General features: G+C 33.1%; 3 protein-coding genes across 3 annotated transcripts in view; all 3 read left to right on the top strand.

The window, feature by feature from the left end:
- The first annotated feature begins 480 nt into the window (after positions 1-480).
- LOC119828700 (dihydrolipoyllysine-residue succinyltransferase component of 2-oxoglutarate dehydrogenase complex, mitochondrial-like) lies at positions 481-6154 on the top strand. Its single transcript, XM_038350940.1, has 9 exons — positions 481-485; positions 2257-2382; positions 2637-2799; positions 3215-3406; positions 3658-3818; positions 4338-4496; positions 4699-4832; positions 5294-5451; positions 6020-6154. The coding sequence occupies exons 1-9, from the start codon at positions 481-483 to the stop codon at positions 6152-6154; spliced, it is 1233 nt and encodes a 410-aa protein (XP_038206868.1).
- Positions 6155-7252: 1098 nt separating this feature from the next.
- On the top strand, positions 7253-14257 carry LOC119828453 (MATH and LRR domain-containing protein PFE0570w). The gene is made up of 7 exons (XM_038350606.1): positions 7253-7582; positions 7750-11332; positions 11894-12085; positions 12382-12501; positions 12906-13163; positions 13505-13693; positions 14073-14257. Exons 1-7 carry the CDS (start codon positions 7458-7460, stop codon positions 14148-14150), a joined length of 4545 nt encoding a protein of 1514 aa, XP_038206534.1. The 5' UTR covers positions 7253-7457; the 3' UTR covers positions 14151-14257.
- Positions 14258-15334: 1077 nt separating this feature from the next.
- The window catches only part of LOC119828863 (ras-related protein Rab-1A), a 5291-nt gene continuing 4320 nt past the window's right edge, over positions 15335-16305 (top strand). The window contains exons 1-2 of the mRNA XM_038351154.1: positions 15335-15526; positions 15983-16247. Coding sequence (XP_038207082.1) covers positions 15513-15526; positions 15983-16247 — 279 coding nt within the window. The 5' untranslated portion in view covers positions 15335-15512. The remainder of the gene's footprint in view (positions 15527-15982; positions 16248-16305) is intronic.

Below are 16305 nucleotides of genomic sequence, written 5' to 3'. Positions count from 1 at the left end.
TGTAGATAAAAATATATGGAATATCGATCGAAATGAGCAGTCGATAGGTATCTACGTCCGTTTAGGGACGCATAGATTTCTAATCAAAGATGCGGGCTGCACGAATCTTAGCAAATTAGTAGGGGAGCTGCCCCTTTCATAATAGGGTTGCAACCTCAACTGGTTATTAAATATTCTTATATGCGGCCGATTTTTTTCGAAAATGCATTTCTTTTACCTCGAAATTAACTTTATTGATAAGTTGTATTCGTTTATACTAAATAATGATATATTATAAGAAACTATCTGACCGTCTCGGCTCCGTCCGCGTAGAAACTTTTTGCAGTTGTTATTCTAATCCATACGGAGACAAAGCCGGAAACAGTAATTGTTAAAATTCGTCGAGCCGTTCTTGAGTTATATGTGATGTAACCAACTCGACATTTTTTTAAACTATTATGATATTTATAGATCAACATATTTATAGATTGGATATGGAATATGAGGTTATTTAATTAAAGTAAACTTTCAAAACTTTGAAGATTTTGTACACACAACATTTTGTTATATAGCCAAATAATATTTCAAGTTCGTTTAACTAATGTGAAAAGGATCATTTGAAAATATTGCGTGACGTCACATACATTTTCCATTTAAAATTGTAAACCGAAAGCTTTGCATTGGGCACATTTTTACTTGAGTTATCAAAAACGATGCATAAAAAATACATCGTATATTTATATTGCCAATATTTCAATTATAATCTGTGGCAGCCCTAAACTACGCAAGATGGTAGCAGTATCTTGAGTGGTCACCGCTAATGTTCACTCAAAGACTGACTACATCTCTATTGCAAACAACCGAACTTGCAGACGGAGGGTCACTTAACAACTATAATTGTGATGATTCAATTTACATTTAATATTCATTTATTAGTTCGTGACAGTTTATAGACCCGCATATATTACTAACGTGTGATTTCAGCCGAAATGGGTTTTTGTTTCTTGTATAATCCTATCCTACTAATATTATAAATGCGAAAGTTTGTAAGGATGTGTGTATGTTTGTTAATTCTTCACGCAAAAGTGACTGAAGCGATTGCAATGAAATTTGGCACGTAGATAGCTGCACAACTGGAATAACACTTTATCCCGATATGTAGGATACAGAGGGGTAGGATACAGACTAACGCGGGTGAAACCGCGGGGCACAGCTAGTCTATACTAATATTATAAAGCTGAAGAGTTTGTTTGTTTGTTTGAAAGCACTATTCTCGGGAACTACTGGTCCGATTTGAAAAATTCTTTCAGTTTTAGATAGCCCATTTATTGAGGAAGTCTATAGGCTATACATGTACCACGGGCGAAGCCGGAGCGGACCGCTAATAAGAAATAAACAGGATAGCTATCGATATTTTTTTATTATTTCATTTTAAATAATGTATTAGATTAATCCGTAATACTGACAATTTTATTCATTTGCTTTCACCAAAAGATAGGTCGTTTCATAATCCTAAAGATATCTCGGCTAGACAAGGCTACTTCGTCCAAGTCCAAAACATTAAATTATTAATTCATTGTGATAATTATTTCATAGTCTATAAGATACTTAATAAGTACAATCTCGTATAATAATTTCATAGCATCAGTTTTCCTGTAAAGCGACACCTAGCGGCAGCATATTGAACTAAGCACCTATATAGCGACATCTACACGCGAGTAGAGCATAACAGCAAACACATTTTTTACATTGTTAAAATATAATATGTAACTACTTTCTACAGTTTACAGTTTAAGTACAAAATTTCGTTTAAATTTTCATTCAATTGTACGGAATTATTTATTAATATTTGCCACTTCCTGCTTATTAGGCACTTTTTGGTACGCGGTGACAAAACAAAAAAGAATATTCTTTCAGGTTGACATTGATAAGATTTTGTATTGAACAATGTTTTAATAAAATAATTAATCCACTTGCATACTTTTATATACAATTTATTGATGTAATATGTTGAAGCGAAGACTGATACGAATTGTAAATTTCAATACTAAAACAATTATACTTAGTGGATCGTTCTGATCTATTCGTGTATTAACAAATGTCATATCGTTATTTTGCAGGTTTTACAGGCAAGTTTAAAAAATGTCAAAAACCACATTATATTTCACAAACGTTTTCACCAACCTGAATTAAGCACAAGGTAAATTATAGCAGTACGCTAACAAAATTTTCTCACATATTCTCCAATATTGAAAAACTTTATTTATATTTGCATAGATATGACGTAGCATGGCACTCGCTTCGAATACAGTCTCATCAAATCCATACCAGTATCCCGTCCCTTGGGATCGAAGAGGTAAAATCACCAACTTTCCCAGATTCAGTTACCAGCGGTGACATCAAGTAAGTTACCTATTTTTTTTTTTGCTATCCTGGGTCAACTCAGGTTATCCAGCAGGGACACTATAGTAATATGTTATTTATGTACAATTAATTCATTACATGTACAACTTAAGCATTTACCGTATTATTAATTCAGTTAATGCGTTAATAAGCATTTTTCTTTTATATGTTGACAATAATAATATTAGAGTTTAGGAAATTGAACAAACACAGTCTATTATTTTTATTATCTGTTTCTGTTTTCCTTACAAAAGATTAATAAAGAAGGAGGGAGATGCAGTTGCCATGGACGAAGTAGTTTTGGAGATAGAAACAGACAAAACCGCGTTGCCAGTGATGTCTCCCGGCAATGGAAAGATCGTCAAGATGTATGTGAAGAACGGCGATTCTGTTAAGTCACAGCAACCATTGTTCCAAGTATGTGTATTATTACGAAAAACTATTTAACAAAAACAGGTTTTAATTAACCTTTATATATCGCATGCATACCTCTTGTTCTTGGAAACAATAAAATATATTTTATTAAAATAAAATACAGTTACTATATGAATGTAAATAATTATAAAACTCCCATCGCAACTTCACGTGCTAGATTTCATCCGACCTCATCCTAAAAGCCTCTTGTAGGTTTAAATAATATTCTTGCAAAAAATAACAAACCCCAAATATCACTACATAGTCTAAAACAAAACTATTAAACTACTCCAAATTACGCGTGCAAAGCCGCGGGCAAAACCTAGTTACTTATAATTAATTAGAATTAATTATTCTTACACCACAATACAGACACTACGCTACGTTATAATATTGTGAAATCTAATATCACTTCAAGGTTGACGTGACAGGCGTAGCACCGGCTCCAGCAGCTGCCGCCCCCGCCCCCGCGGCCCCGAAGCCCGCCGCCCCCGCCCCGGCACCCGCTGCAGCCCCCGCGGCGCCCAAACCTGCTGCTGCCGCCCCAGCCGCCAAGGCCCCCGCACCAGCTAAAGCGGCGAAGAAACCTGCGGCACCAGCAGGACCTACGGTATATTTACTTCCGTCTGATACTATACGTGTACATATTAGTTATTAGCCATCTATATGAACTTGTAATAAGTAAACTTAGTTTTTAGATTCATACAAATATGATCATTAGCAGTCTACTTGTAACTAAACGTTTTTGTGCAAGAAGGTTGTACCCACTTTATTTTTGCTTCTTAATTCTTTCTACGACGCTATTGAAGAGAAATATACGATGAAATAAAGATATGACAATATTTACAACATGTTTCACAGTTGGCTGCGCAAAAACTCGGCGATCCATCGAAAATGATATCTGGCACACGCACAGAGTTCCCAGTACCCATGAACAGGATGAGAAAACGAATCGCAGAGAGGCTAAAAGAAGCGCAGAACACTTGCGCCATGCTAACTACCTTCAATGAATGTGATATGAGGTGATGAATGTGATACGACCCAATCGTATATATACCTATTTTAGTCTATAATATACCTATTTGCTGCCTGATTCATAAATAAACATGTTCGCGTAATAATATTTATTTATTAATTTAAGAAGTTTCCCTTAGATAAGTAAGTCAAATACCAGAAAAAAGATTGAGTAGGTAACTAAAATGATTTAATAACTGTAAAACGTAAGTAGTGACACTACAGACAATAATTTGTAAAACAACTTAGCACATATTTGTTAAAAAAGTCAATGATTTTTCTCTTTTTTTTTAAGTTCTTCTACACTAATCTTATAAAGAACAAACTTTTGTATATATATGTATATTTTAACGTTTTCTTAACTTCGTTAACGGTTTCACACAACTGCTGGACTGGTTTCAAAAATTCTTTCACCATTGGAAAGCTGGAGCTTAATTGAGTGACATAGGCTACATATGTACCATGGCAGAAGCCGGAACGAACGGTTAGTATATAATGAATTAAGAATATGGACTTTATATTTTCAGCAAGCTTATGGCGTTCCGTAAGGCGAATTTGGAAGCGTTTACGAAGAAATACGGAGTAAAGCTCTCCTTCATGTCACCATTTCTAAAAGCCGCAGCCAACGCGCTTCAAGACCAACCCGTTATCAATGGAGTGATTATTGGCGATAATGTAATTTATAGGTATATTTCAGAATTCATCCTTAATACTTCATTTTCAATTCAATAGTTTAATAAACTGAATTAACTATTTCAACGATTGTGTGGAATGCGGAGTGCTGTAAAGATTAAAATATTTATGATCAGAATATATTATATTATTTTTGAAAATAACAGTAAGTATTATTAAGTGCATATTTGAATCGAAAATAGCTGTTAATTTCAGAGATTATGTTGATATTTCTGTGGCTGTGGCAACACCAAAGGGCCTCGTTACTCCTGTAATTCGAAATGTGGAATCAATGGACTATCCAAAAATAGAATTAACAATTGCATCTGTCGCTGAGAGGGCTAGAAATGGTATGTTTTTAGGTCTGCTATGGTTGTTAGGAAAACTCAATGATTTTACGAGTTTTTTATAGATTTTTAGATCGATTTTCAAAATCGATCTAATCATTCGGAGTTTATATTATTATTTTTCATATGATTTAATTAGATTAGAGAGTTGTTCGTATAAACAAACTAGCTGCGCGCCGCGGTTTCACCCGCGTAACTCTGTATCCCGTAGGAATATCTGGATATAAAGATGCCTATGTGTTATTTCATTTGTCAAGCAATCTCCGTACCTACCAAATTTCGTTGCAATCGGTTCTGTAGTTTTTGCGTAAATGAGTAATAAACATACATACACATACATCCATCCTCTCAAACTTTTGCATTTATATTATTAAGAGGATAGTATACATTTGATAAAATTATTTGTAGGTATTTTTTTTATTTTAATAATTTTAATTCCAAATAAATAGCTTATATTATTACAGGTAAGCTAACGCCAGCGGATATGCAAGGAGGGACGTTCACAATAAGCAATGGGGGTGTGTTCGGGTCCCTGCTGTCCATGCCGATTATAAACATGCCCCAATCCGCCATACTTGGCATGCACGCTATTGTGCAGCGACCGGTCGCGATACAGGGCAAGGTAATGATGGAAATATGGGAGAGACGGATTTAGTAGTAGACGGAGTATCTGTTCATTCTCCACTTTATGCAAGATTTAGAGACAGACATTTCTTACATAACATTTTTCGTAATAGCCATCCTATCCGAAAATCGGCCACGCGTAGCCTGTCACAATGTACGGTAATAGGATTCAGCTATTGTTAACTGCGCAAGATATAAAGTGTACAAGTACAGCCGAAAACAGGAGTACACTCCAAATTCCATCATTCTCATATCCCATGGAACGAAAAACCGATAAGATTGATGAAAGTTATAGAAGACAGAGCGCATCTGGCGCTATCTCCTTCTTGCTTTCCAAGGCACGGGGTTATTCCAACTCCGATTTCCCGCCTATGAGTTGCTATTGCCATTTAAAACATTTTCCATAGAAGTTTTAATACCACCCATATCTATAATCTATAGTCAAATATGCTAAAGTTAGGCCAACAAAGAAGTTATAAAAATAAAATGATGTATTTGTAGCCCAATGAAATTGTCGATAAAAGTATTAAGAAAAATGGACAAATTCTTTTTGTTTTCTGTTATAGGTTGAAATAAGACCAATGATGTATTTGGCCCTATCATATGACCACAGATTAGTAGACGGACGTGAAGCTGTATACTTCTTGAAGAAAGTACGATCAGGAGTAGAAGATCCTACGTCAATATTAGCAGGAATTTAAGTTAGAATAAAATATATTACCTATCATGATTTGTAAGGAAAGCTGAGGATAGGTCTATTATCTACCTACTGTTTAACTTGCTATTGAAACACGTATTTATATGATTGTATTACAATAATGCGATTCACTTTACTTTACTACTGATTCATGTTTAATTTTAAATATTTCTATACAGTTATATACTCTATGTAATGTAAATAATGGCCTAGCCCATTATTTAATACATATAGCTCTTTATATTTAGGTTAAATTCGGTTGAGTCCTATAAAATGACTATTAATTGATTCTAGCACTTAGATACTATTTTAAAGGAATAACTAATCTATCACTTTATTGCAAGCTTTCTTGATTTAGATCATATACCACAAACTAAGGTGCAACATTTTTTAAGTATACCTACATCTGAAACAAAGTACCACTTACCTGCATAATATATTTAAAAAATCACAGGAAATTGTTCAGGTTGGTGACAAATTAAAACAACCGTGGCTGTGTAATAATATAATATGTATATGTTAAACATTGTACCTACATGTTCAGAATTGAACTTATAATTTATTTTAAATAAATGATAATCCTTAAATTTTTGTTTCTTTATTATTCTATTATTATTTTCCCTTGGTTATTCCATTTTAACCATTATCTACATTCTACTCACACTTTCTACTTTTGCAAGGTAATTACGAAAATATATTTTTTTTATAACAAAAAACTCCTTTGCTTTGTCAGAACGAGATTAAATTTAGATGGTGAAATTAAATTAAATTGAATTCTAATATAATGTAAAAATATTAATTTGTCATGTAAAGAAAAAGAAGTCATGAACATCGCATTTAATCAAATTTTTATACGATAACTACCTGTAGGTCACCATTTTGAATTCGTGACAATCTAACAAGGAAATTCTTTCGCATTCAATTGGCTAATGGCGCAGTTAAACAATATAATATTATGTATGTTGACAACTATTATAAATATCCTTTTTATAAATTAATTGAATTTACAATGATTTGGTGCTAATTAAACATTTAAAATGTTTCTATTTTGTTATATTATTTTGCACATAAAAATTAAAACATTATGACATCTGTCAAATATTGTGTCAAAATAAGGTTATGTCTGCTCTGTTAAATTAAATATCTGTTTGTGTTTTTGATACCTACGGGAGGAAATTGATCAGACTTGTTTATTTTGCAAAAAAATTGCTGTGTACTAACAAGAGTTAACGATTAAGCGAAGTAAAAAGTCTCATTTTTGGTGTGAATACAATTGTGCGTGATTTATTATGAAATAAAATTGAAAGATGAGACGAGGTCATCAAGGAATTGGCGGATGGCGTAATGAAACTCCAAGACATTATAGACCGCGAAACGGCGGCAATCCACATTATAGACCTAACAGGAACTTTACTTTGTTAAATCCTCCCAGGTACCTATATTTGATCTCTCGCTAAAATGAAATATAAGCTTTGAAATAACTTATTTATACCTCTTATTTATGATACAATATTTTAACCGCCTACATCAATTAGTATCGAGATTTGATCGATTTAACTTATACTTATTGTTGTCTAAGTTTTGTTATTATGTCTACAGATTCCCACCACCTGAACCAAGGTCGCATAGATCAAATTTTTCACATCGCCATGAAAATGATGATCATGACAGATATCGATATAGATCTGATTTATCACATTATTCATTTACGAGATCAAGTGATAAAATACATCACAGTGAAAGACAAATTTTGCCTCTTTTACAACAAAACATGAAACATAGTAGCAATGTAAATACCAATTCATACCATGGCACTCCTGACCGGTACCATGTCAACAGCATGGGCGATATTGATCAAAGACAAACACAGCACAAAAGAGACTTCAAAGCACACCCAGTTCCACCGTGGAGTGTTGATAACCAGTATCAAGATATTGACGATCGAGCTTATAATAGGACATATAAAAATGATCCTATTGAGCAAAATAAAACAAAACCAGAGTATGTTGGTCATAGACCACCATCATCTGATCATTATGGCGGAAATCCAATTTCAACCATAGAAAACTCGAATACTTTTAGTAGGTCAGTTGATGATACTGTGAATATTGTTAGGAAACGCTTACTAAGTAAAAATGACAGTCAACAGACACCAGACAGTGGAAATCTGGAAGAAAATATTGTTGAAAGCACAAATATTGTGGAAGCGGCTAGTAGTCATCATGAACAGCCAGTGAGAAAAAAATTACCAAGACAGAGACAAAATATTAAAGTGAATTGTGACAAAATAAAAAATAAAATATTTCATCAATTGTTTAAAATGGATAAAGAAAAAATACATAAGCTATTAGACAATCCAAATTCATCAACAAAATTTGAGTATGCAATAAATAGTTTATTGACAGAATCGCAAAATAGCTTTAACCAACATTTGAGATCTGTTGCAGAGAAATCTCTATGTTCCTCAAGTACAGAGTTTATGCAAAATGATAACAATACTATATACGAAGATACATTTATGAAACAGATGCAATGCATCTTAGACCCCCAGGATACAGTGTTTCTTGAAGATATCAAGCCAGTTGTGATGGCTGAGCTAAGTAAAGTATTACAGTTAGATGAATTTGAGCATAGATTCGATGCAAATGAGGTCCATAATAATTTTTCATCCTTACATCAAAACAATGAGTCTGACTATTCTCAAGAATATCCTCAAAGCACTTTTACCCGTAGAGAATTACCTCAGAGCAATACCAATGAAAGCACAAATAACACAGAAAATTACAATTACAATTTTGTCAATCAAGCAGATAATTATTATATGCCTTATGAATCCCAGCATACTACCCAACAAAACAATGACGAGCCTAAACCTTTGTTTGAAAGACGGCCCAGACGAAAAAGCTGCAACTTAAATCTTGAAAGAAATGACACTAACAAAATAAAAAATGTGAGAAAAAGTGTAGACAGTAGATTGACAGATTACTTTCCAAGAGAGGAAAAGTTCATACAAAAGGAAGAAACTCTACCTGTTTTTGATGCTAATGCAGAATTGGCTGACGTTGAAGATACATTTGCAGAGTTAGATAAACAATATCATGTTGCAGTAGACCATGATTTTATTGAAAATGATGATTTATGTAATCCTGAACAAGATTTCAATAAAAATCATCACTCTGATCTAAGTATAAAACAAGAAAAGGACATTAAAGATGAGTTACAGCCAAGTCTGGACTTATTTACTCATCATAAAAATGTACACAATGATGAAACTGATTTTCATCGAAATGCTATCACTCCAATGGAGGACACTACTTACCAACACTCATGTCAAATGAAGGAAATGGATGTGAAAAGTAATAACAATGACAACGAAAACTCCGATATTATTGCAACACAACAAACAAAAGCTTCTGTATCGGCAAATTCAAGAAAAAGAACAATAGAACAAAAACCTTCTCACCGTAAAGAGAAACGAAAAAAAATGCAAGAAAAATGTGACATTACTCATAAAACAAATAATAAAAATGAAAACCTGCATGACAATGATGTTAATGTATGTATAACTAAGGAAAAAATTCAATCATCAAAGTCTGCCCCTAGTATAATTTCTAAGAAAGATGAGAAAACCCCTCCCTCTCAGGAGAGAAGAAAGAGTACTAGTGAGAAAAATTATTCTGATAAATATGTTAAAAGAAAAGAAGGTGATGTGAAACAGAATAATAATAGAAAAAGACAAACATCTACCTCATCAAATCATTCCATCAGTCCAAAAAATAATGATACCTCAATGAATGTACATACCCCATCAAAATCAGAGACAAAAATTACTTTGAAAACTATAGATATGTTCATGGAACAGCCAAAAAAAGTAAATTTACACCATGCTTTCAGAAACACAGCTCATCAAATTAATGCAACTAATAAAAAAATTGCTGAAATAAAACCAAAACCTACATGCTTATTAAACCAAAAATCTGCAAAAAAGCATGATGTTGGTACTCAAGTCATAAAAAGATTATTATCAAAAGAAACTCAAACTTTTGAATCAAAAAGTTCAACCTCAAGGTTTTGTCAAACAGTCAAAACTAAATGTGCCACAAAAGGAATACAAACTGATGTGCAGTTACCAAACAAATCAAATGGGTCCAAATCTACAGATGCATTCGAAAGGATGAAGGAAATTGATTTAGAGATACAAGTGCTATTACAAGAAAAGTTTAAATTATATAATTCATTAGAAAGCAAAGAAGGAGCCATCCCAATGCAATCATTGGGCATGACAGTTCTGAATGTTGGTACACTTGATGAAAACAAAGAAAGTAATGATGAATTAGAAGATGACATTGTTAATAATTTTACCAGTATACCAGAAGAAGAACTAGAGCAAATTGCCTTTGAAACAGCTCAAGAGAATCAAAATCAATCATTTGTGAGCAGTCGTCGTAACCAGCGGCGAAAGGAATTACAGAACAGACCAGACTCTGAAAGTCCACATGGTTTTTCCAAGAGTAATAAAAAATCTAAATCTCCTAATATTTCACTTATTGAACAAATTATCACTGATGATCGTCCTTTGGAGGATATAATATCGCTTGACGATCTTGAAGTGACCCCAATAAAATCTAAGCCAAAAATAAGGCAAAAACCAAAGAAAAAGGCAGCTCCCAAAAGAAAAAATAAAGGTCACACTGAAAATGTTGAATTGAAGGACTGCTATGTCCTTCTATTACAAGAAGATTTTAGTAAATATTCCACATGCAACAAAATTGAGCAGATTGTGACTGACATTGTTGGTACAGAAGATGTAAACAGAGAATACCAAGATGATTTAAATTATATTACTGATACCAAAAGAGTTGATGATACTGTAGAGACTATTATTGAGGAAACAATTGTCAATGATCTACAGTTTGATATGTTAGATGTATCAGAGGACATTGTTATTGGAGACAATTGTGAGGTGAAGTGTACTGATGAAAAGGTAGCTATTGATAATCCAGATGTACCTATATGCGAGGAAATAATTTTAGATAATAGCCAGTCATCTATGGAAGATGTAACTACACCAGCTGAAAATCAAGGTGGTGAATGTAAATTGTATGATTATTCATCTGATGAGAACCTTCAACGTGATTCCTTAATTGTCAGTGGAAATGCTGATGCAATTTTAGCTATTGAGGTATGTTAAATATTTTTATTACATTAAATTAATAGTCTTATTGTTTTTAAATATTGTTTGTACCATTATGATAATACTAACTGCGCCTGCGGTTTCACCCGCGTAAGGCCGTATCCCGTAGGAATATCGGGATAAAAAGATGCCTATATGTTATTCCAGTTGTCCAGCTGTCTACATACCAAATTTCATTACAATAGGTTCATTAGTTTTTGTGTGAAAGAGTAACAAACACTCACACATCCTTACAAACTTTGCTTTTATAATATTAGTAGGAAGTAAGATAATTTATTTTTTTATAATATATAATTTTATGATAATTTATTTGTATGTAATGGGGTTAAGGACCTAACGAGACTTAATGGTCACAATAAAAGAGCTAGAGCCAAGAGCTATACTCAGAATGCATTGTGGCATTCCTTTAATTCCACAACATGTTGTGGGTCTTTTCAATCATCAAATTAAATTCATCACAGTTTTTAGTTTAAAGTTAATACAATATACATTAAACTCCAAGCTTTATGAGAAAACAACCTTGTACAATATGTTTATGATTTTTTTTAGTGTGTTGAACAGAACTTCTTAGCCGCTGGACTCGATGGCAATGTATATTATTTCAATGGCGATGGCCAGCTCATCACCACATTACGAGGATCAAACTTGGCTGTCACTTGTCTCACTATTGTTAAGGAGAAATATGGAACCACTGTGTATACGGGCTCATTGGATTCTCGAATACGATATTACGATTTGGAGGTGAGGCAAAAGTCTATTCCAATAATATAAAGCTGAAGAGTTTATTTCTTTGTTTGAATGTGGTTATTTCAGGAAATACTGGATCATTCTCAAAAATTCTTTTACCATATGATATGTATGTGATCCCTGAGTGCTACAGACTATATAGGTACCATGGATGAAGACAAAGCGGATCTCTAGTATAATTTATACTTGAGTAGTACAATAATTATCTAATATCTACTTTCGATACTATACATATATTTTATGGTATATGAACTTCACATATTTGAATGTGCATAATTCACTCTTTTCAGACTGGTCTAGAAAAAGGTCCAGAATGTAATGTTCTAAGTCCCATACAGACAATGGATAGAGCCTGGGATACAGTATTTGTAGGTACAAGAACAGGTTTCGTCCTGCAGTTTGAGTGTAAAGTGAGTTTCGTTTGATTATGTTAATATTATTATTAATTTAGATTAGACTTATATAATTATTTGTTTTGCATGTGCACAGAGACAATATTTTAAAACTTAATGGTATATGTATGGTATATTATAATTGCTTTAAAATACTTAATACAGAATTTTTTGAATTAAAGATTACAATACAACATACATTGTAAACTCAGAAATGAAACATTCAATGCTGGTTTAAAAAAACATTCTAGAAAGAGAAGCAAAGTTTGTTTAAAAATTTGATGTTGAATAAAAAAAAATAACAAAGAATTAAAAACAAAGTCGAAATTACTTTTTTTATTACTAAATTATTAAATACTTTTATGACTAAATTTTATGTGGAATGAACACAAATATCAGTTGGTTTTTGTATTATTTTTCAGAATAACATGTTAATACCAGTGAGTACAGTGAAATTCTCTGACCAATCAATATTGGCCCTTCGTGCAATGAAAGAGGGACCACGTAAAGTATTACTTGTGGCGGCTAGATCTGAAAATGTGACCATTAGAGATGCACAAACCGGTCTGTTGTTGCGAACTTTGTGCGGGCCAAAGATGACTGTATATACACTGTTGTATGAAGATGGGAAGGTGTATTGTGGTACCAGCAGTCATCAGATCCAAGTGTTTGATTATACTGTGAGTGTTGGTTATATTCCTGCAATATGTTTAATATAAGTCTCACATAGCAATGTATCTTGTAGCAATTGTTTAAGTAGAAAATGTATCTGTTAAGCAACATGGAGTTGCAGATAATGTTAATTGTTATAATAATGACAATTATTTTGCGCTACATGTTGTTTTATGACTCTCTCTAGATCAACTCCACTACAGCAAAATTTAAGATGTTTCATGATTAACCAAACAATAAGTATTCCATAATTAAAAACATGAGGCTTTAGCTACAGAAATTCTACAATACAAATATACACATTTTTAAATATTACATAAAATAATTTTAATTTTACAAATATGTTCAGAGCGGCGTCCACGTGGGTACGCACGAGGGCGGCAAGGGCGCGGTGTGCCTGCGCGCGACCGGCGGGCTCGTGTTCGCCGGCTGCTACGACGGCTGCGTGTACGTGTACCGCGAGGGCGAGCCGCGCCCGCTCGCGCAACTGCGCGGCCCGAGCCTCATGCTGCTGTCGCTGGCGGTGCTCGGGAGTAAGGTGAGTGTGCTGGTGGAATACTAATTCAATTTTGTGTTCTTTTTGAGAGGCACAGATTAAAAACGAATTGAAAGTAAAGTCTATTTTTTTTAAATAGGATTACATAGTTTATCTTAGCTGTGTATATATTTATAATATAATGTGGTGACAAATATTTTCAATTATATCCTTGTTTATTGATTTGATAAAATCCCCTTGCCAATGTCTTAAGAAAAATATAAAATGTATGGGACTTTAAGTTCTGTAGGGGTAGTTTACTTTTTGATTATATGAATGAATATTGCTATCGTTTATGGGACTCAGTATTTTAATGAATAATGATTTTTGCGTTACCCTGCACTAAACCCAAAAACAATTATGGACTTTTTTTTTGTTTCAGATAATTGCTGGATTCAAAGACAGAAGTCTGTATATATGGAAGATACCACTTTGTATATTACAAGAGATGATATTGTAAATCCCTACTTTATGTTGTAGATTCACTTTTACTGATTATGTATTCATTTTATAGTGTAACACCATTGTATATAGATAAAATAAATGGGTTATAAAGAGTTTTTTTTTTTCCAAAATAATCTGTTTTATTGAACAAGACTTTCACAACAAGCTAGTTTCAAGAGCTAAATCGTCATAATAAAAAAGGTATATTATAAATTTAATTTTACCTATCTCTTCAAAAATCTTAACTAGTCTTCGTTCCTGTTATGTTGGGATTGGACTTATTTACGCCCTTATATGAAATACAAATATACATACAAAATTCGTCATAATTATATAATAATACTAGTTATTACACGAACCTTCAGAGTACTTTAATAGATGTTAATGTACATAATTATAAACCATTCTCTTAAATTACTTTATCTATTTAAAAAACCTCCATCAAAATCCGTTGCATTGTTAAAAAAAGCGACTTTGTTTTGTACTATGTAGCGATATTTAAACAAATGAATAATGATGCACCCTTACACTATATCCGTATAAAATAGATCCAGAATATTAATATTACATCCATACTAGCGATATTTGATATAATAAATCATACTTGTTATGTACTCATTTTGCACCTGACGCTAGACAATCCCATGAACATTTGCGAGGTTGGGTCTCTGCAAATGCGTTGACGGCTCTTAAGGGATAAGGAAAAGATTCCCGACGGGTATAAGGTAAAGCATAGGAAAGGTATGGAAGGGCGATACTAGTGTTCGCATCACGCTTGCAACTAATACACGTTGATCGTCTGTGTGGTTGCCTTCCGCGTTGTGAGTTGGCCCAAATTTGTGCATAAGCATGACGCTGAACACGTTAGGTACAATTTACAAATAAAACGCGAGCGAAGCTTCTAATAAAAATTCATGTAATTGGCATTCAATAAATACTTATATTATAATTTATGTACATATTGCGTTTGCAAAATATATTTTAAAAAATCCGACCTGCCTACTTACATACTTTGTTGTTTATTAGTAATTTACTAAAAAAACTGATAATCAAAGCACAATTTGCTCATTATCTTTAAAATAATGATAAGAATACATTACCATTTAAAAATACTTTACTTACTATTACTCAACATTATTTTCTACGAGACATTTTTTTCGAACGCATTGTAATTTTTGCCAAGTGGCACTCCTGCCATCTGTGAAATTTTGACTTACGTCAGTGTGGGTGTTTCAGTCGGCCATTATTCTAATTTCTACGTATAATAATTATTTAGTTTTCTGTTTTGCGCTGCACTATACCCGAAACAAAGGATTTCATTATTTTTGATATCTTCTACACCGTCATAATAGTGTTTGAAACAAATTTATAGTACAAAATGAATCCAGAATAGTAAGTACTTTTTGATGTCATGATGTGTAAAACAAGGATGGGCTGTAATTTTCATAAATGTTAATATTTCTTCTAGACTTGTATTATAATATGTTTAATGAAATATAATGAATAAATAAGATTTCATCCTGACTTGATGCTTTCTTTGTGTTATTTTGTTTGAAAGATGTTGAGGTGACTCATTATGTCTGTGTACCAAAGAAATCGAAACGTAATCGTTAACGATGTGAATGGCGTTTGAATAGAGTACAATCGAATATGATCTACTTCCGCATATTTTAAAGGAATCGCACTTATGAATGTTTCTAATTCCCAACTAGTCGTGATATCCTTTGTCCTAAACAATGATACGCCTCCATGGTGCACTAAACATTTTCATTTGATATCAGTTCCACGTACGTTTTGTACGCACTTAATTTGTTTATAGCTATATGATATTTTGTGATGGCTTTTCAGCGATTACTTGTTCAAACTTTTGTTGATTGGAGACTCAGGAGTAGGCAAATCCTGTCTTCTCTTGAGATTCGCGGACGACACATACACAGAGAGCTACATAAGTACTATTGGCGTGGACTTTAAGATAAGGACTGTAGAATTAGATGGAAAGACAATAAAGTTACAAATATGGGACACAGCTGGTCAGGAGAGGTTCAGAACAATCACATCATCATACTACAGAGGAGCTCATGGAATCATCATTGTTTATGATTGCACAGACCAGGTAATGTTTAATTTACTATTACTTAATATAAATGCAAAAATGTTGGCATATTCCATAT

This window comes from Zerene cesonia, chromosome 8 (assembly GCF_012273895.1).
Source record: "Zerene cesonia ecotype Mississippi chromosome 8, Zerene_cesonia_1.1, whole genome shotgun sequence".
In the NCBI taxonomy this organism is placed as follows: domain Eukaryota; kingdom Metazoa; phylum Arthropoda; class Insecta; order Lepidoptera; family Pieridae; genus Zerene; species Zerene cesonia.
Note: the sequence above shows the minus strand (reverse complement) of the source record. Positions and strands in the feature narration are given on the sequence as shown.